The sequence below is a fragment of the Falco rusticolus genome, chromosome 2 (genome assembly GCF_015220075.1).
Source record: "Falco rusticolus isolate bFalRus1 chromosome 2, bFalRus1.pri, whole genome shotgun sequence".
Taxonomy (NCBI): domain Eukaryota; kingdom Metazoa; phylum Chordata; class Aves; order Falconiformes; family Falconidae; genus Falco; species Falco rusticolus.
In genome coordinates this window covers 33,458,848-33,481,077 of record NC_051188.1, presented here as the reverse complement: position 1 = coordinate 33,481,077, position 22,230 = coordinate 33,458,848, and the positions used below count along the sequence as shown (strand labels likewise).

The following is a 22,230-nucleotide window of genomic DNA, read 5'->3' as shown; positions in this document are numbered from 1 at the left end:
CCAGAAGAGCCAGCTGTGCCCTGGGGTGCATGAAGCACAGCATCGCTTGCCGGTGGAGGGAGGCGATTGTCCAGCTCTGCACCACACTGGTGTCCACCTTGAGTTCTGTGTGCAGTTTTGGGTGCCTCAGTGCGAAGACATCGAACTACTCGAGTGTGTCCACAGGAGGGCGACCAAGATCGTGAAAGGTCGAGGATGAGATTTAGGAGCAGCAGCTGAGGTCACTTGGTTTGTTCAGCCTGGAGAAGAGAAGGCTGAGGGGTGCCCCCATTGCAGTGTACAGCTTCCTCAAGGGGGACAGCAGAGGGGGGGAGGCGCTGATCTCCTCTGTCTGGTGACCAGCGATAAGACACAAGGGAATAGAATGAAGCTGCACCAGGGGAAGTTCAAGCTAGAAGTCAGGAAAAAGTTCTTCACTGAGAGGCTGGTTGGTCACTGGAACAGGCTCCCCAGGGAAGTGGTCACAGCACCAAGCCTGTCAGAGCTCAAGAAGCATCTGTGTGATGCTCTTGGTCATATGGTTTAGTTTTAGGTCGTCTTGCGAGGAGCAGGGAGTTGGACTCAATGATCCTTAATGGGTCCCTTCCAAGTTGAGATACTCCGTGATTCGATGACCTTGGTGTAATTTTGTGTGGGGAAGAGAAGTGGCATGTTTTATTTTGGGTTCTTTTTTGTGGTTTTTTTTTTTTCTTTTTGTTCTGTTTTGTTTTTGTTGTTGTTTTGGGGGTTTTTTTGCCCCTTACAGTGTTTGGTGTTTTGATACCCTTTATAATCCTTTAGGTGCACTCTATCACATTCTTCACCAAAGGCATGTTTTCTATTTAGTGTCAAGACTTCTGGGGAAGATGGTAGTGAAAAAAGGAGTCTCAGGGCTGCAGCTTTAACAGCTTTGGAGACACTATTTATTTTCATGTCCTGGGTAATTTAGGGCAAACTGTGTTTTCTCTAAGGAGCCTTCAAATTAATTTTGAAAAATTATTTGGATTTATAGCTCTCCCGGATTGAAATGTCATCTGATTTGACTGTGAAATACGGTAACAGTCATCATCTCACTTAATCTTCCGGCTTCTTTCTTTGTGTTTGCCTAACCCAGTCTCTCAGCAACACAGCTCAGTGAAGTAAGACGTCTCTGGCTTTGCCTGCACTGGTTTGGAGTCACGGAATGGGGCTGGGGTGGGTGGTTAGCTTTCCAGCAGTACTCCTTATAAATAAAAAGAAATACTTCTTTTTGCCTTTTTTTTCCCCCTTCCATCCTAAAAAAGATAATCCATCCTTTCTTAAAATTACTTTTTTAATGTTCTAAGTGCTCTGTTAGCATTCTCTTTGTTAAAAAAGCAAAAATCAAATCAACTTCATCTTTTTCTAGTTAATGTACTTCTCTTGTTTCTTTGTCCCAATAGACGTTATTTTTAACACAAAGTTAGGTAGATGGAATATACACCAAACAACCATTTTTTCAGGAAACTACTTCTTTAAAAAAGTTGTATTAATTTTTTTTTTTTTTACAAATCCTTTTGTCATTTGACTTAAATACCACCCCTCCTTTCCTCAATCTCCCAACTCGCTTCCCCTCAATTTCTCGCCTCCAGCTTGTAGAAGCTAGTGGTTTTGCCTTCTTTTGCCCAATAGTTTGTCTGTTTGAAGACAGAGGTGTGTGTTTCAAGATTTTCCATGCTGCTTTTTTTTTTTTTTTGGATAAAACTCAAGTCCTAAAATTAGTCATAACACACAGATTTAAGGTTGAGTTTATTTGTGATACACATGCTTGCAGAATATTTTACGTAACTAAATATCACTGTTTGCTCACCCAAATTACTTTTCCTTTCTTAGTACAAACAAATTGAGTTTAAGGGGAAAGTTGAGAATAAATATCTGCTAATTAAAATGAGAAGCTGCTAAACTTAAACCAGCTCATCTGTTTCAGTTTTTTCTTTATTGCTGACAATACTACTTTTCAATGAACAACCAACTCATTTGTAGCAAATAGTCCTAGTGCACAAGCTTGCACTAGGGTGCTTTGTAATATATTATAGGTGTTTTATAGTTCTGAGCATTCTCATCTAGAGGGTATTAAATAGACCAGGGGTCCTCAAACTTTTTAACCAGGGGGCCGGCGCGCGGATGCAGTGGCAGGCAGTCATCTGCGGCTGCTTGGTTTCCCCCCCCAACCCCCGGCGGGGGCGGGGAGGGTCTGTAAATACGGGGGGCCGGATTGAGGACCCTGGGGGGCTGTATCCAGGCCGCAGGCCGTAGTTTGAGGACCCCTGAAATAGAGGGAAAAGGTGTCCCTTGACTTCAGTGTGTTTATATGAGACCCTCAAGGCCAGATTCTTCCTACTTGATTGTTAGGTAGCAGTCTCTGAAGTCTGTGGGAAGAGTGAGAATAGGTTCAAGAAGCCAATGCAGCCCATCAAATACACATACCACCCTCTCCATCAGCTACATCAGCAGCCCACGGGGGCTTTTGTTCACCCCATGCCTGCAGTTCAGTGGCATGGGTGGACGCTGAGCCCTTGTAATGGTGTTGGATAGTCTGATGAATATTTTTTTTACAATACTTTTCTTCTGCCTCAGAGGGTGGTTTATGGTGTCTCAGCACAACCAGAGGAGTGTAGTTGCACACTGTGCTACCTCTCCGGGGAGACTTTTGGGATGAATCAGTCTCCCATCCTTATTGTATGCAAGCAGATGGGGGAGTGACCAATTCTGCTGAGAGCTGTAATTCCTTATGTGTTTTGGTTTGCAGGGATGGAAGATGGCTTGTTGATAACTCAAGTGCATTTAGAAAAATCTCTTTATTGTTCTCAAAACAAGACTTGAGACTGAATAAGGCTGAATAATGTACTCCAGTGTGCGAACAGGGGCATGTGGAACATTGGTGGCATGTTTGTTCCAATAAGTATAAGGAGTGGGATTTTAAAACACTAAAATGGTTCTTGAACAGGTGTATTCAATTAATGAAGTTTCTTAAGGCAACAAAGGTGATTATGAATTGTGATTTAAAAGGAGGTTTTGACAGGCTAGCTTTTGGCTTAGGTTTCTACCTCTGCCTTGCTTTTGATGATGAAGAACTAATGCATATTGACAAGGAAAGAAGTCTATAGATGTTAACCATGCTGCCTTTCAGTTGTTGAGCCACATGGATGTATAAAATGCCCTGGGTTATTATAAATCTGTCCTAGTCTCATGTAAAATGCACATCAAGTAAACAGGCTTCATGTGGCAGTACTATATTTAATCCACCCAAACTGATGTTAACATTTAATTCAGTTAAGATTTTTTGTGGTAAATGTGCTGGGAAACAATAATTTCAGGGTAGAAATGCTGGCTTTGAGGCTTTACTTTGTATAGCTGGCTTTAGACATTTGATTTGAGTTAGGCCAACTTCTGGTGCATTTAAAAATTGCGCAAAGCCACAGACACTCAATTTCTTACTGTATGTGTATTCAGAAAAGTGAAAATCCTGGGTAGATGAATTCTGGTATCTAGTTACATCTGAGGGTAACATAGGAAATTATTTCATTGTTCTGGAAGGTGTCCTCCAGGTATAGTAGCTGATATTCAGGATGGGGATTCAGCTTGCTCTGACTTAAGGGTGAAGCTCAATGATGGGTTTATAGAACCCTAACTTTAGGTATCTAGGATAAGATTAATAGCTCTTTAAAGTGAATTCCTGGAATTGCTCAATTCAGTATAGACTCCGCTGATTATTAACTAACTCTCCGTTAGCTACGATAGGAGCTTTGTCATCCAGGGCACCTAAAATGTAGACCAGTGCTGTCAGGTGCTGAATCAAGTACTTTTTCTTGAATTTATAACTTCTGAAAGTGGTCATCTTGAGAGGGAGGAAGCTGCAGTAGGCAGATCTGCTGTCCTGGAAAGCCTGCTGCAATTCTTAGTAATTAGAAATTGGCTGGAAATGAGACACTATATTCCAGCCAATAACACTGATTACTAGGATTCTGGGTATGCTTGCAAAAATGTCTAATACCATAATTTTTTGCTGATTTCTTGGTTTTAGTGATGATATAGACCACAGAGTCTAATTATTTATTCTGTGGAAAAATACTTCCTTGGGGAACATTTCATGTGCTGGGCTTTAAGTAAGTGTTCTCACCTAGTACTATGAGGCAAAGGCAGCAGAAACTTATAAACCATCTGTTCTTTATTTTATATTTTTTATCACTTCCTTTTGCTTTGACTATTTTCCAAGGTAAAAAATCTTTGTAAACATTTTTGTATACTCTTACCTATTCTTGCTGTTCTTCTATTACTCTGCAGCGACATCTTGTAAATGAAGTGACCAGTGTGGACTCTTGAAGCACCAGTCACGGATATTTGGGACTATTTTCAAAATTAATGCTCATTTACATCCCTTACAGATCCCACATTTTGTATGTTTGCTGCAGCAGCAACACATTATACTTTTTTTAAAAAAAAATCCTCTCTAATGATACTAAGATCCTTTTCCTGTTAATTTGGAGCTGTCCGTAATTCATGAATACTTAGATGCTTCTGTGGTTTTTCTCTGGTGTGTGTTTCTTTGTTTTTACTAACACTGAACTTTTTCTAGTCACTGTACTGTCTATTTAATACCTTGCTTGGCTGGCTGTGCAGTGCCTTGGTGATCAAGGCAGGGAACTAAGCAAAATTTTGTGCTGTCTGTAAATGTTCATGTTTCACTACTTTACACTTCTTTTCCAGTTTAAGAATTGCACCACAACATTTTGAAAGAGAATAATGAGGTGCTTTTATTATCTATTAACCTTTTCTCATATTAAAAATTCCTATTATTCCTTCTTACTCTTTTTACATCCCTTAGCTTTTCATCTCATTGCATGACTGGGACATAAACATAATTGGTCTTTTCAGTTCAATGACTGAACTAGAAGTAATTACGGGTCAACCTGATGTTTTAACTTCTTTGAGCAGAAGTACTTTAGTTCAAATTTGTTTTAAAGTATTTTTTTCATATTAAATAAAGAAAAAACCCAAAACATGAATGGCATTTCATTAAAGTTAGTCCCTGAATGTAATTTCCACTTTTTAGGCCAGACTTAGCAGTTCACTTTGACCTGAATGCAGAGGGTTCTGCTTAATATGTTTTTAAACAAAAAGCTTTATCCATTGTCTGCAATTTCCTTGATATTCTGTAAAATTGGATAGATTTTGAAAAACAAAACACTTAATTTTTGCTGTTTTCCTTCGACCTATTATTTTGAGATGGTTAGGTACTTTTAATAGGTTGGTGAGGCCAAATACTCCATTGGAGGAACTGTGCTTCAACTGTGGTTAAGATTTGTATTGTTTTCTTCCATTTTATATTGTTTTCTTCCAGAACCCTGTTTACCCTACTTCCTATCCATACTTCTGAATGTAGTGTATCCTGCGTCTTGGCTGGCTGGGGATATAGAGTTTACTGGCATGTAATTTATGTGGAACCAGCTTAAAGCATAAACCAATCCTTTTCATCTTTGAATCCTTCTATACAGCCGCTGTTTTTAATGGGAGGTTGCACCGTTGTACTGGAAACTCAGTTCTTGCAATTTGTCAGAATTTCAAGATGAATATTAAAATTGGGCCTGAAGGCATATTGCTTTTTAGCAATTTATTTGAGCCCTGCTGCTTCTGACATCAGTCAGCTCTCTGCTCATCATTGAGATTAGCTGTTTCTAATTGATTTCAGAAAACTAACTTTTAATATTCATGATGGCCTTGGAAAACAGAATGTGTTGCCAGACTTTTGCAGTATGGTGGAGAGAGCGTGTAATTTCTCAGACTTGGACATATTTTGCTTCCTTTCTTGCCACCCAGGTTTTTTTCAGAGTTGTTATTGAGACTTTTCTTCAGGGACTACAAGAACTTCAGGGAATGTGAGAACTGCTTACCTTCCACAAGCCACAAGAAGAAATGAGAGGAGCCCTTCTCCTAAGGAGTTTAAAACCTTGCAGTTTTGGGTTTGGGCACTCGAGTCTTCGGTCTTTTTGACTATCATGTATGAAGAGAGACAGTCCCAAAGCTGGGAATAGTTTAAATATCCAAGTACTGGGTTTTTTTCTTATTTAAATAATATAACATGAGTTATTTTTTATAACTGACTTGATTTGCTCAGAGTTTAAGGTCTTGAGCTTTATTTTAGTGCAGAAAAACTTATAAATGCTAGTGGAGGTGTTTCTCTGATGCTGTCCTTCCTGTTTACAAAACCCAGTTTACTGCACTTCTGCCTTGGTGGATGTCAAGAGATGGTTTCTTTACTTATAGCCTCAGGCCTCTTTCAGACACTTCTACCTCAGTCTTTCAGATTTCCAAAGGCCACTGACCTTTTCTGGGCTTCCCTCTGCTTCTCTTTCACCATCTTCTCTACTTTCATGAAATCATCTTGCTACTGCTGTGTTGGAAGACTTCTGGGATCATGGGGTCAGCAGTCACCTCCAAGGCTTTGGCTTGTTCCAGACTTGGGGTGGTTTCCCCTGGTTTCAGTTACTGCTACGCAAACTTCTTTCCAGTGCCTTGTTCTTAGCCTGGATGGTTAAATTTTCTTGTTTGCTTTATAGGAGTACTCTGGAGCACAGCTGATGTTCCCTTAAAGGGAGACACTCCTGCTTGACTTCTCCTTTTGGTAAACCACAGGGATATGAAAGGAATGGATTTGTGTTTGTAAACGTCTACATAAACATTATTTTGTAATAAACAGAATTTACATAAGCCAAATTTCACATAGTTTACACATTAAGTTTACTTAACTGAACGGTCTTGTGTAAACACTTTTAGTCTGTGTGAATCTCTTCTATAGGTATATCTTAACTCAATTGACTACTAATTTTAATAATAATAATAATCTTCATTATCCAGGAATAGGTAATGAGCTTATATTAGTATTGTGAAATTATTTGTGTGAGAAAAAACAAAAGAAATATCACTGAATTGCTATGTAATGTGTGCGTTGCTATCCTTAGGATTCCTCTCAGCACACTTTACATCATATTTATCCTTAAGATGTGCAATAATTTCTTGGGTTTGGGTGCACTTTGAAATTTCCTTTGCATTCCAGCTGAGTGTTAACTTGTTAACAGTATATACTGATGATGGTGGGAGTTCAGACACATTTGCAGATGTCTTTATTGAAGCACCTTCCTCTGTGAGCAGAAGCCCACTCTTAAGAGACATTGTATTTTAAATTTTGGCCTTGGTATTACCAGAAGGGTCAGTGTGTAGCACTGTTTCAAGATGGGGGAATGGCATATCCAGATACTCCCCATGCCCTGTTTGCAGTCTAGTGCAGGGCTGACGGGGGTCCTGGAGTGACATCTGTGAAGATCTCGAGGCCTCTTGTTACCTCTGGGAGGTATAAATATGGCTGGAAACAGCTCAAGTTCCTGTGCTGGCCTCACGAGCATGACTCAGCTTTGCATGGGTAGCTAACTCCTGGGATGGATTTAGTTTTTCCTTAGCTGTGAACTGTCTGCTGTTTCATGCAGATGCTGATTAGCCTCTAAATGACCAAGGCTTTTTGATGCTTCCAGCCTGAGCAATACCCAAACCACAGAAAGCGAGGGGAAGTGCTTTGTATTCCATTTTGTTCAATTTTCCACTCAGGTTTGGTTTGGTGTGTTGTTGGTTTTTTTTCTTTCTATATTCAGGCAGCTTAGAAACAAAACAAAAACTGAAATAGCAAATTAATATGCTGCGGAGAAAAAAAAAAATTGGACAACAGCAATTAGTGTGCACTTGCAATGCACTTAGGGTTTTTCCTCCACTTAGCATTTGCTCGTTTTCCCCTGCCCTCTGATAGTGACGAAAAAACGTAATGAAGCTGAGAGCTCTTTGGGTAGCTTTGGGTGTGACTTTCAAGTTTTAAGCTCCTTATCTCTGGCTTGATGTGCTATCTCCCTTTCCCTAGAGTATCTAGAGATGTTGAAGCTTTAAGTTTCATTATGAAAAAGCAATAAAGCATTTCAGCTGGGAGGCTAAAATCTGTAGATAAATCACTTGGGATTGAGCTATTACAAGAAAGCTGAACACTTTCCAGAAGAGGAAAACAAGGGGATGCTTAAAAATGTGACCATTCTGGGCTATATTGTACATTTTAGTTCTAGTTATGTTTGCTTATTTTCCAGAGATTTTGAGCTTAAGCAGATTTTTTTTTTTAAATAGCTCATGGAAAATGTCTTATTTTCTTCCTTTAGTTTTCTAAATGTTTCTTTAATTTGTGAAACGCAATAAGAAGACTTGCATAAAAGCAAATACATTAAAAATATCTTTTATTTCAGTGTCTGAACTTATGGTATAGCACTGGTGAAGCATTTGGGGTGTGTGGAGAACAAGCACCGAGGATTTCCAGATTTCATTCTTCGTGCAGTTTTATGCTTACCTATTCTCTGATGTTTTTTTCTCTTCTTATTTTAAAAGTGGTTAAAATACCTGGAGAAACCTTAAAAAGTATCCCTTGGTGCAGTTCCTGTATACCAAATAATTTTGTAAACAAAGCCATTGGTGTAAAGTCTGAATACATTTCCTGTCTCTAGTGAACAAGGATCCCTGGCTTCAAGCAGCCAGATCGTGTTTAAACAGGCATCTGTTACAACAGATGAAAAGAGAATGGCACCTAAGGCCATTAAATATATAACTAAATGTTTTCCTTTAAGCACAGAAGCCATCCCATCTGAACGACATGTAATGAGCTGGTGAAGCCCGAGCTAAGGGCATAACAGTGTGAAGTAATGTGCTTAACAGATCTTTCTGTAAGGACTTTACAAAGAAATGTGCAGGCCTTGAACTATACACAGCGGTTTCCAGTTCACATTTACAAGAATGGTTTATTGGTTTTGCTATATTTAAATGCTGATTGAAAGATAAATTCCTAATTCTTCAGTCCAAATTCATGGAACATTCCCACCCTGCTTCTTGTAACTGTCTCATTACCAAGTTATACTCCTGAAGGAATAATGTCTTTCTGTTAGCAGCTGGTTGATGTTGGACACATGAGGTCAGATTTAGGGAACTGTAGATTTCTGGCAAAGTGACCTTTGCTAGACACCTTTTGCATCTGTTCTACAGTTCAAGGCTGGACATGTCATAACTGGATTACTTATCTACCTGGATTCTGTTTTCACAGAACCACAGAGAGATTTGGGAGCTGGAAGGGACCTCTGGAGGTCTTCTGGTTTGACCTGCCTGCTGAAGCAGGGCCATCTAGAGCAGACTGCCCCAGACCATGTCCAGACAGCTTTTCAGTATCTCCAAGGATGGAGACTCTACAGCTGCCTCGAGCAACCTGTGTCAGTGCTTAGTCACCCTCACAGTAAAAAAGTGTTTCCTGACATTCACACAGAGCCTCCTGTGTCTCAGTTTGTGCCCATTGATTCTTAGCTTGTCACTGGGCACCACTGGAAAGAGCCTGGCCCCGTCCCCTTTGCATTGCCCCTTCAGGTATTTACCTGTACAAACAAGATCCCCCTGAGCCTTCTCTTCTCCAGGCTAAAGAGTCCCAGCTCTCTCAGCTTCTCCTCATATGTCAGATGCTCCAGTTCCTTCATCATTGGTGTAGCCCTTCACTGGACTGTGTGCAGTATGTCCATGTGTCTCTTGTACCGAAGAGCCCAGGACTGGACACAGTACTGCACGTGTGGCCTCACCAGTGCTGAGCAGGGGGACAGGATCACCTCCCTCGACCTGCCGGCAACACTCCTAATGCAGCCCGGGATACCATTGGCCTTTTTTGCCGCAAGGGCACGTAGCTGGCTCACGTTCAATCTGTTGTCCCACAGGACACCCAGGTCCTTCTGCCAAGCTGCTTTCCAGCTCGGTGGCCCCAAGCATACACTGATGCCTGGGGTGGTTCCTCCCCGGGTGCAGGACTTCGGACTTGTTGAACTTCTTGAGGTTCCTGTCAGCTTGTTTCTCCAGCTTGTCAAGGTTCCTCTGGATGGCAGCACAGCCCTTTGGCTATCAGCCATTTTGTGTCATTGGTAAACTTGCTGAGTGTACACCCTGCCCCATCATCGAGATCATTAATGAAGATGTTAAACAGGCCTGGAGCCAGTACTGCCCTTTGAAGTACACAGCTAGTTACTGGCCTTCAACTAGAATTTGTGCCACTGGTCACCAGCCTCTGGGTCTGACCATTCAGCCAGTTTTTAATTTACCCCACTGTCTGCTCGTCCAGCTCATAGTTCCTCAGCTTCTCCAGGAGGATCTTGAGGGACAGTGCTGAAAGCCTTACTGAAGGCAAGATGGATGATATCTGCCTTCATCTCCTTATTCACCAAGCTGGTCATTTCATCATAGGTTATTGGGTTGGTCAAACCTGACTTCCCCTTGGTGAATCCATGCAGACTGCTCCGCATCATCTTGTCCGTCCAGTGCCTGGATGTATTCTGGGAGATGCTCCTTCATTTTTGATGTGTTACAAGGGAAGGCCACCTAAATTACCTGGGCTGGACTGTACTGCAGAGTGAGGTCAGAGTAGACCTTATACCTGTTTCTGTGAGGTAACCGCTTTTGCCCTGTCTTTTAGTTAAGCCCATTTATGCAGGTGTGCTGGTGCACTGGTGCAGGAGATGCTGTGTGGGACTAACCCTTTTCTTCCCCCTCTTAAGACTTTCTATCATGGGGGCCAAAACTACGCATACATTACTTCATTACTTGTGAGCTTGGCAACAGTGAAATAGGAGAAGGCCAGCAAAAAGAGGGAAGCAACATTTTAGTGAAGGAGACAGAGCTAATTGTTCTGATTATAAATTCTGTATTGTACTCAGGCAAATATAATAGCCATTTATTACTCGCCTTGCTTTTAAATCCTTCTCTGCTTTTGCAATTTATATTTTTGCCTGACTTGGCTCATCTTGAAAAATAACAGTGACAACTCACGGTAAAGCACCAATCACCTTTGACAGTGACACTACTGTTACAATGTATTTAGTATGCTGAATCCAAGAAATTAAAAGTACTGTAGAAAGCTGCCCAGCTGATAGCGCTGCGATTTGTGCAGAAAAGTTCCGGTAGGCATGGGAGCATCAATGACCCCAGCAGTCTACTCCCACCGCTCTGGTGGAGATGCATTCATCTGTGGCGTTCATATGGACCCACCTGTATGAGGACAGGGAAATAGAAGGGCAGATGGAAAGCAAGGGAGGCAGAACGTGTTATCCTGCTATTTGCCAGAACTCACTCACCAATGTCTAGAAGCACAGAGAAGTTACAAAACATTAGATCTGTTATGTTCATGCCCCAGGCATCAGGTGTGGTCCCTCAGAGGAGAGGTGGGGATGCTTTCTCTCTTTATATCACCCTCTCTTAGTTCCAGAAAGGTATTTTAAAAGTATCCATTCAAAGAACAGGAAAACCATTTCCTCGTCCATTTCAGATTCTAAGCGATGTTTCTGCATTGCTAAGTCAATTCAGGATGGGCCATACGAAGTGCTATTAGTGTAATGCCTGATAATAGTTTACAGCAGCAGCAGGTGCCTTAATGCAAATACCATGTTGTAGGAAGTGGAGCGTTTTTCAATAGCTGCTGTGTTGCTGCTTAGATATAAACTATTATTTTCTTGATCAGCAAATGTGTCTGTGTTTTTCTTTGAATTGGTAAAGGAAGCAAGAAATGTAGCCACGAAGTTTTGGGAATTGCATTTTCTTATTTATTGCTGGTATGATAAAATATGTTAAGATTAGGCAACAGGCTTTAATTGAACTCTCTATGATTTCATTTTACGGATCATAAGTCTAAACCCATTGTGCTGAAGGCATATAGAATGTTATTGGCAAAGTTAGCCTATTTGAAAGAGAAAAGTGCTTTCAGATTTACACTGAGTTTAATGGTGATTTTATTTCCTTTCAAGATGTTAAGCTTGTTCTTAATAGGTGCTGCCCGAAAGAAAAGTTGCAGTAGTGCCGCAAAACTTGGCTGTGTAATTCTCATCGAAGTAATTTCCAGATGTGTATATACATATATGACTATGTGTATGTTTTTAGAAGCCAAATTCTCCTAGCATCAACGTGTGTGAAAATCCCAATTTATGGCAACGCCTATGTGGTGGCAGACTGAACAATGTCCTCTTGTTCTCTCCTTCATTCTCCACTCAAAAAGCCCCCTCTTTTGCTGAATACAGCAGGAACATTATTGCAGTAAGGGACCATTTTTCTTCCTATCCAGACATTCTTTATTCCCTGTGATGTTATAGGACTTGTGTTGTTTGTATTCAACTTTTTAAACTGTATATGCTCACTCTTTCCCTGTGCCTACTGTGTTAAAAGTGTTTTTTATTCCCACTAACTCAATTTCATTACTTTTCAATATACTGCAGTATCTGGCTCTGGTAACTCTCTCTTCCAAAATCAGCAATGACTTCTTCTTGGCTACTTGACAACGGTGACAAATTTCAAAGTAACTTAATCTTCTAAATTAAATCTGCTTGATTTATTTATTTTTAAGGCCTTTTGTCTTTCTTCATCCTTCTTGATTTGTCTCCTGCTTTGTCAGCGTATGAACCATTAGCACCTGAGTTCTTCTAAAATTTAAGAATTTTGGTATTCTTGTGTTACCTTAATGGTCTTCCAGTGGTTCTTGTGACACTTCCTTTGTCACAGTATTACACAATTTCTTCTTGTTTGTTGAGAGTTCAGCATATTTAGTGTGATATATAAATAATAATATTTGGGGCAGTGAGCATTAATTTTTAGAAAAGGTACTATGTAATAGAAGAAAAGATACCGACTTTGGTCGGTAGATGAAAAGAATGTGACTACATGCAATGAGGAAAGATTATTAGACATTACTAGTAAAATCCAAAGTATGTGGCTGGAAAATAGTTTTAGGACAATTATATCAATTTCATTTTTGATTATGTCTGCATACAGGTTCAAATGTCTTCAATGAATAGACTTGAAATATTCCACTTAGTTTAGTTTATCGCAACTTTCTGTAAGCATCCGTAAGAAAGCATGCCTTCTGTGTAAATGTGAATAATAAGGTTTAGGAAGTAATTCTCAGTTTAGTATAAGCAAGAACAGCTATACTGAGTTAGCGTAAAGCTTATGAAACCATGCTGAATCAAAGGAGTGTAATGGCAGTAGCAGGTACTCAAGAAAGGAGTATAAGCAGCAGACCTCTTGTGTAGCTTCCTAGTGTTGGATTTTGAGGACTTGCTAAGTTGAAGGTTTCGGATATTGTATTTTGTAGTATATACTGCATCTATTTGTGATAAATTTCTCAAATACCTTTTTAGACATTTGTACTTCTGGTCTCCTCAACATCCTTTGGGAATACTTTTGAAGTCTGAATAATGCATTGCATTTAGGAAAAAACACTTGTTGTTTGCTGATCATTTCCTTGGTTCCCTGAGTTCTCATGTTACATGGTGTATCTAATAAATAATGAGAGTACATCTTCTCCATGATTCTGTATAACTGAAATAGAAGAGAACCTAAATGGACAGCTTAGTTTCTCTCTAATTTGTTTTAGAGAAAAATTCTAAGCATTATTGATATTTTTTGCATATAATGCATTTTGTCTTTTTTCATGTTACCACATATCTTCTTGAAGTTTGTTAAATATAGGTAAATCAAAGATAATATGTAGCTTAATCATCATGTTATAGATGCTGTATTTACACAAATACATGTCTTCCAACTATCCACTTTATTTTTATAGCACTAATAATAATTGATCTTACATTCATGTGATTGTCAGTACGTAATTTAACTTTTAGACTGTTGAAATGCTCTGAACTTTATTAAGTTTATTATGCTCTGAATTGAATAAGAAGTTGGGATGTAGGAATTTCTGGTACGTTTACATGCATCAGCAGTGTTTGGTGACATGATTTGATTGTCGATACATGGGTGTGTGGTACGTTTTGAGATGGCCTTTGGTGTCCAACCTGGCTTATTTATAGCTGCTGTTCTGGGTGATATGGTCCTCTGTCATATTTACCTGCCCCATGATGATGCTTTGGATACCAAAGGGCTTCTCTGTTGGTACTGATAACTATGTGTTAACAACTGAACTAGGGCCTTGATTTTGGGAGGGGAGAGTAGGTGAACACATGGGGGATTTCTGTGATCAGTAATATTAAAGACATGAGTACTATAAATAAATATTACTTGAAAAGACCAAGATTGTCAGGAGTCTTCAACAATAAATGCAGCTGCTGTTGCTTAATTGCATTTCACAACATCTGGTTACAGGTTATCATCAGTACTGAGCAAGGGGGAAGGATGGATGCAAAGTACAGTGTTTTGGGTGGACTTGTCCTTACTTAATCTGTATTATAATGTCATGCTATATAATAGGAAATAATCTGGTGGGTGTGATTGACCAAATAAGATTTCTGAGTCCACTGAAACCTGGAAACCCCAGCAAAATGCTGATTGTTGTTGGAGCCAGGGTTATATTATGTTTTAATGGCTTTTCTGGGCTTCATTTGATGACCTGGCCTAGAAAAACATTTTGAAGTAATAAAGCATCTGTTTGGCTCCAAACTAATGAGAGGAGCATTGCTCTTTGCATTAACTGTTCTTTAGGAAGAGCTGCGGAGAGCTGCTAATAAACCTTATTAAAAAGCTTAAGCAAGATTGAAGGAAATAGAAAACAGAGAAACTATTCCATTCCATGTGAAGTGAGTACATGGGGGGGGGGGGAAAGAAAGGGAAGAAACTCAAAAGCAAGCCCACAGGATTTTTGCCTCCCCTCCATGTGACTTGCAGCTTGCTGCACTTCAGTTACGTTGCCTCTGAGATACGTTAAAGTGCAGCTCAGTTTAATGAAGAAGTGGATAGGACAAATCAAGGCTAGAGACTGTTTACAGCAGAGATTGGGTAAGTAAATGCAGCTGTAGATAAGTGTTTATTAATATTGTGCAAATAATACAATATCTAGCCTGTAGCATTTAAAACAATACTCAGAGCTATCATTTTTTGGTGGTCCTTTCTTTGTTTTACTTAAGGAATTTGCAAGTGTGGGTGGTATCTACCATGCAATAGATTTATGCATAAGACTGATAAAGGATTTAATTTTATTTTTCAGACTTCCTACAACAAAACAACTAACTTTCCTTTAATTTCATGTGCTTATTTTGTTTTAAGTTCTTTGCTTTGTAAGAAACTGCTTCATCTATTTTAGTGCAGTGCTCAAAATAATTTCAGTGGGAGTTAGCTGATAGTTTCTGGTACCTTCCTGTTATTTTAATTATTTTTCTGCTGGTGAGGGAGAGGGGAAAACAGCTCATACTCTGAACCTCCTAGATATAGCATTTTCAGATTTCTAGAATCCAACTCTAGACCACTGAAAACTCCCCAGCATCAACTTGTTCCAGGAATTCATTCAACCGTCCTAGTAGGATATAATTTCAGCTGCTTGCTTGTGTTCTCTGTGTCTTTTTATAAAGATTTGTATGTGTTCTTATACCGAGTTTTATATAGAAAATTCTGTTTTAAAATTTATGTATGTTTAAATTTGTGTAAACTTAATATTAATACACAAGATTGAGAAATATGATGAAAGCTTTTTTGTTAAGATGTCCAGTCTTTTGACTTTGGTATGTTTTTGCCTCTAGCAATTGGAGTGGACCTCACAGTTCCTATAATGCTGTTATGAAATAAGATTGCAGTCTTAATCAATTAGTAATTTTCAGAACAGTCATTTTAGCAGTTTCAGTGCCTGCCATTTGAGTATTTAAATCTCAGTGCACAGACAAAGAGCTGAGAAAGAGAAATGATCAATATGGATTGTAAAGACCTATACCAAAGCCTCATTTGAATCTTGGGAACTAAAAAAGGAAAAGCAAACTCCTTTGTTGATGGTAATGTATTAAAATATTTTTAAGTGTTTAGTATCTTGTGATCTCTAGGGTGTGTCTTCCTTTTGCACCATGTTGCAGAAAGACTGCATTAAATACTATAGTCTATCATGATATTTACTCTGTGGATTAATCAGAATGGCGTATCTTTTTCAGATAATCACTCCATTTAGGAGGCTGATATTGTGTGCTGAGAACAGAAAAGAAATGGAGGACTGGATAAGCTCTCTGAAGTCTGTTCAGTCCAGAGAACACTATGAGGTAAGTTGACATCCCTCTTGATGCAACAACCTGTTCTAGCTCAACAGATCAAGCTACAGGACACAGAACTGGAGTATTCACTCTCCTTAGTGTGACAAGTGTGTCTGATATCAGAGTGAAGCTTCAGGTTAAGACCTCGGCTAGCAAAATGAGAGCCTATTATCACACTTTTGTTTAGAAGTTTGGAGGGAGAACAGGCTAAATACCCTTTGGAAAATACTTTTGATGAACATTGTGTTGTTGTCCCCTGTAATATGGAACCGTAGGTAATTTCAGTCACCGTAGCTGTGTTCTGTACTTGCAAATTTGTCTTAACTTCTCCTTTACTAGACCGCACAGTTTAATGTGGAACATTTCTCAGGGATGCATAACTGGTACGCCTGCTCCCATGCCCGACCTACCTTCTGTAACGTGTGTAGAGAGAGCCTCTCTGGAGTCACTTCTCACGGCCTGTCTTGTGAAGGTAAAGTAAACGCTTTCTTCCCCTTGTTTATAATGCTGTGTATGTGGACAGCTGAAAGTTTAAGATGAGTAATGATTCTGAAAATAATGAGTAAGAAAAAAGCCTGAAGGGGAGCGATCTATTTACTAGGGTGACTTTCTTTTGGGCAGAGGGACTGCTAACGATCTGGCTCACCTTTTTCGTGCTCCAGGTGCCTTTTTCTAACTCATCCCGATAAAATGGTTCCTTCTGCTACAGTGACTAGGTTGGAATGAAAATGACTAGTTTGCAAGAAAAGATAAGGTTTATTTAATTTTCTTGTCAAAAATGTGAAACAAAATAGTCTTACTAGTTTGCAGAATCAGCATTCCTCAGGCAAAAATTCATAATGGTAGTTTCTGCCAAAATCTGTAAAAAATCACGCTTTGTTCAGCGCTATGACCTCTTCCTCTCCAGTTCTTGTTTGCTCTGTTGCTGCTGCCTGATCCTGTTGCTGCTGCCTGATCCTGCAGTATAGGCAGGACAGATGAGGACAGATTTACTGCTTTAAAAATTCTGTCATGCAGTGCGGGGGTAGAGATGTAGATGCCTTTGCTTTTTGATGGTTCAATAGATGAAATCCAGCACAAAGAAAAAGGAGGTGTGGCTAAGACTTCAGCATCAAGCTTATCTGGAGGAATGATATTTCTCAAACAAATATTTATAATACACCTGAAACAGCTTATTCTGCTGCAGGTTCTGTGAAAAAGTGGTAAAAAGTCTGCTTGTGTTAGAATCCAGTAGAAAAGAAAGCATCTGTGTGACCTTATGATACATGAAATTTAGAGATATTTAATTACCGAAATAGCTAACTGTCTAGAAAAAAGTTAACAGTTACACCATTCAAACCTTGATTTTTTGGGGTGCATATTACCCAGCTGCAAATGCATTTCTGTTATTGATGCTGTTATAATATTTGAGTTCAGAGCATAATAATGTGTATTAAGGAAATCTTACAAAGGAAACATTAACCCATCGTCCTGAATTGTCCATGCTTTTAATGTAGCTAATGGTGCGGTTGCCAAGGAACAGGACAAACCCTTTTCATAGAAATTAGAAGTCTCATAGTTACTTCTAACTTTTCTGGTGTACGTTTTTCACTGTGTATAAGTAGTTTGGACAGTATTAAGGCCGTTACGGTATTTTTGATGTCTGATATTCACAGATGAAAGTATCACATGCTTAACTAAAATGCTGTTTTATTGCCTTTGTATACAAATACAGTTAAATGTGCTCAGGCAAAGGAAAAGAAAGACTTCTTTCCTTTCATAAAGAATTTATCCTTTCATAAGTTATAGTTATATTAAAAGGCTGTTTAGCAAGAATTATTCTTGTAAGATTATCAGTGTTAATGGTTATAGTCCATAGTTTTCTGGTTTCTCAGTGTCTTGTTTTGCTTCTAAGTATGGTGTTAATTTCCAAGGTGTTGGCGTTAACTTTACATTAAGGAAGTTTCCTTAATTTCCAGATTTGGAGTTTGTTACCTTTCTGCATAACTTGTTGCAAACTAATGCTACATTTGCCCACATTTCTGATGCCAGTTGATCATTTTTATGAATGGCTTATAAAGGTAGTTTGGATTTTCTTTCAGTGGTCCACAGTTTCATAAATGTGTAAGACCTGGACTGGTTTATATGTAGATACTATGATATTCTTTTATCTATTAATATGTTTACTTCCTCTGACTTCTTAGCTAGTAGTTTATATGTATTTTTTTCCCAAGTATTTTTAAAATATAAGGAGAACTTTAATTACGCATCTAAACTAAATCACTTGACAGTTGACTCTCTTATTGAAATACTCATACTTTGTCCCTGATTCTGTATACCTGTAAAAACCTGTTGTAACCATTCTTAATTTCTTCATCTAAGTAGTGTGTTTTGGTTTGATACTACTTCTTTCTCTGAAATTCTTACGTGACTGAGTTCTTACTCACTTACTTCTGCCATGTGCAATTCCAATGCGTTTCACCATCTATTTTTTCACTTACCCTGTGCTAGCAATACACGCTGTTTGAGGAGACAGTGTAGGAAGTATGGAGTCTTAAGATTACCTAGATGTGCTCTGTGCTACTTTTTCTCGTTACATCTTTTAAAAAAAACCTGTTTAAATATTCATGGTCTGGTATCTGAAACCTCCAGCACTGCTTTACACTGAGAATCCATTTGTATCTATACTAAATTCAGTTATTTGTGTGGTCATTGATCCCAGACGACTCTATTATGTCTTATATTGAGAAGCATGAGAGGCTTCTTCTCAAGAGATACTGGAGCTCTTCCTCCTCTCAGTGGTTTGGGTAACTGGTGCACCAAGTCATGTGGAAAGTAGCTTAGAGTCTTTGTGTATTCTGATTCTAGGCTGTTAACTGTAGGTTAAAAAAAAATAAATGTCACTGCTGAAATTTCGCAGGTTAAAATCCTTTAAAGATCAGTCCTGTAAAATTTTATTCTCTTAGACCTGCTGTTCTCCAGCAGTGGTACGCAACTGTTTTTTTTCAGCCTGCAGCAAACCGTGTTACTTTTGGACATAAGATGGGTGCCTTCTTTTTTCAGGGCACCTTCCCTCCCAGTAGCCTTTGGCAAACGTTGGAACAAATTAATTGCAGGCCACCCTGAAGATGCTCCTGTAACTTTTGTGGAAGCCAGCATAGGAAAAGAGGGTATGTTAATACCTTTGCTAGGGAAAAGACTATAGTGTGAACTTGCATCTTTGCAGAAGTCAAAGAATCAATATGTATATCAAACTGAAGCTGTAAATTCATATCAAACCATTCTTTCTACTGCTAAAAAGCCAATTGACTTTTAAAAAATTTAATTATATAGTCCTTTGAGATGCAATGCTATTCCTCCCACTAGTTCCTTCTTCTGTGTCTTCTCAAAAAAACCACCCTGCTGTTCAGATGTTGTCTGTGTGTTGTGTTGCTCTAGCTAGCTCTAAAGGACTGATCTCCACAACATTCATCCACGGTCTTTACTAGGACAGAGAAATTACATTTTTTTTTTGCTTTTTTTGGAAATTACTTCATATTAGCCTAATCAAGTTAGGCTTTTGTTCTTTATGCTCCTCAAATATTTCTCTTACTCGTTTTGGCTTGCTATGTGCTCAAGAGTCTAAGCCTAAGAAGTTGTCAGGTAAACACAGGGATGCATGGAATGTTTAGGCATAGAAACCAAAGAACTATAGATCATTATCTACAGAAACTCCTTCAAAGCTCTGTGGCCTAAATTACTCTGTATTAATACTGCATTTCAATCCAATTCACTGCCTTTATGATTATTCTCAAAGACTTATTTCTTCATGTAGTGTTTTAATTGTCGTGACTGAATCTTGGTTGTCAAATGTCAAATATACCTAACAAGCTGGAGACTGCAGTTTAAATGAGATGCTTTCTCCTGTGATGAATTGCATAAACAAACAATATTGAAAGAACACTTTAGGATCATGAAGTCAAGCAATAAGAAAATACTGGGATTAAATGGCCTTTGCAATGCCCTTTGTGCACTTGGTCTTTTTCCGTTATGATTGGGGGTTTTTCTCCCCCCCATAAAACCCCGTTCTTACCCACTGAAGAAGGTATTGTACGTGCACTACTTGGGTAGCCATTGTCCCCAGGATTTTTGCTACATTTTCTGCACAGGCTTGAGACTAAAAGTGAATAAAGCAGTCAGGAAGAGGAAAGGATGTTCACTGTTAAAGAATTAAGGAGTAATAGAAAACTGTTCTGTGACGTTGTATCATGCTGTGCTCTTCTGTAGTCCTGGGGAAATCACTTAAGATTTTTGATCAAATCAACAGTTTTGTGTTGTTTATAATCTGGAACCGCTATCACCGCTATCAGAAAGGCTGAATTGTTCTATAACTGCAAATAATCAGTTGAAGCTGTTCTGAAGTCACTGATACTTTGAAGATACACAGTATTAAAAAAAAAGTCCTTAATTGTTGTAGTACTGAGCATCATCATCATCATAATTATTTTAAAAGGTCAGGAAGAAATGAATATTGGTATCTAAAAAGCAGTATTTCATCATCTTCTGATAGATCAGGCACATACCTGTTGACAATTATTATGAACCAGGATATGGTACATATGCATACTTACAAAGAACCATCCATTGCATGCAGTGAATGAGGGTCCTATTGTCAAAAAGTGTATGATCATATGACTGAAGGCTTTATACCTGCATATGGAAGCTATATTGCAAAGCTATATTGCAAAGTTAAGTTGCCTGAGTAACTTTGTAGTACTTGACTTTGTAATGTCATTATTCTTTTAGTACTCTGCACTATTAAATTTGCAGGGTTATTTGTTTGTATAAAAACTGCCAAGAAACTGCTGAATTTTATCCTTTATAGAGTAGACATAAGCTTCAAATTGGAGTGAAGTTAGCTTGCTGTTTTCATGTGAGTCGCTGTTTTCACTGTGGCTTGTCAATCCATCATGTGATACTATTTTTGGAAACAAAACAGCAGGTTTCTTGAAATACCTGAAGACAAATGTCTCCATTTTGAGAACTTAAACAATAAATACCAGCTCAGGGATGTTCAGATCAGTTTCAAAAACTTTGGCTTTGGCCTTTGAAGGTGGGAAACAACAGTCTGAGCCAGTTCTTTGAAGAGCACAGAAAAGAAAACCATTCATAAAATAAGTGGTAGAGTGGTAAGTTTGCAGGGGGAGGGGGGAATTGAGTGTCCTGCCAATGTAGTTGAATTAATTGAGGTGTTCAGAGTGAAATGCCTTTAGACAGAAATGCTCTATAGCAAAGGAGTGTATTTTCAGTGCAAGAGATCCTATGATGATGTTCAGGAATACTGACTTTTCTTCACCGTAGATAATAATACCTCTAGATTTAATCATTGTGTCTGACAGCAGATGTTGGTACCACTGTGACAACTGTTTGCTAATTAAGTGATTCTCTTGGTTGGCTTTCTGAGAGACCTGGTTCGTAATCCAGCTAGAAACATTTACACAGGAAATTAAGATTTAAAACATCATTCTACAAATATTCTAGATTTAATTTGGCTAAATTTTTCCTTTTCTCATCTTTTAACATTCATTTGCAAAGTAATGGCAATTGATGTCTAGCAGTATGTCTACATGTTTCCAGAAAATTTCAGATATCAGACTGATTCATGAATGGGATGCAGTGTCATCTAAGACAAACAAATTAGGGGTAGTGGTTGCTAAGGTTGAGATTTGATTTTAAATTTTCCTTTCTATACCCATCTCTTCTGTACTGTATGTATTCTGTACTTATTTTGCTCGAAAGGTGCACCTGTGTCTTAAGGTCATTGTTTTTGATAAATTTTAATGCTCAGAGTAACATGAATAATTGTTCGATGATATTGGGGTTGCAGGGGGGAGACCTACAGAAAGCCTGATCTAAGATTTGTTACGTACTGTACCCACAAAGCAAACATAGGCTATCATTTGCTATCCATGGTGTGGCCTGCTGCAGCTCTTCAGATCCTGGGTTTGAATTTGCCTTTGCCTTGTTGAGAGAGCAGAGGTTGAATACAGAGTCCTAAGATCTACTTGAATCATAGCTCAGTAGGATTTGAAAACTCCTTTACTTTGAAAATTCCCCTACTTTGTTATGCCTTCGCCATTTGGAATTTCCTGTTGCCCCTCATCCCTGATTGGTGTATTTTGCTCTGTGTTGCAAAGACAAATGCATGTCATTTATGAGCAGG

At 38.8% G+C, this 22,230-nt stretch overlaps 1 protein-coding gene across 4 annotated transcripts in view; it reads left to right on the top strand.

The window, feature by feature from the left end:
* DGKH (diacylglycerol kinase eta) overlaps nucleotides 1-22,230 on the top strand; it is a 173,711-nt gene that overhangs the window by 92,642 nt on the left and 58,839 nt on the right. For 3 of the 4 annotated variants that reach the window (XR_005102610.1, XM_037377163.1, XM_037377162.1), the window contains 2 exons: nucleotides 15,954-16,058; nucleotides 16,389-16,521. Coding sequence is in view for 3 of the 4 variants with exons in the window: in XM_037377163.1 (XP_037233060.1) it covers nucleotides 15,954-16,058; nucleotides 16,389-16,521 (238 nt within the window). In the remaining variant the exon portion in view is untranslated. Of the gene's footprint in view, nucleotides 1-15,953; nucleotides 16,059-16,388; nucleotides 16,522-22,230 lie in introns of those variants that run through there. The other variant, XM_037377164.1, reaches the window with a different exon arrangement.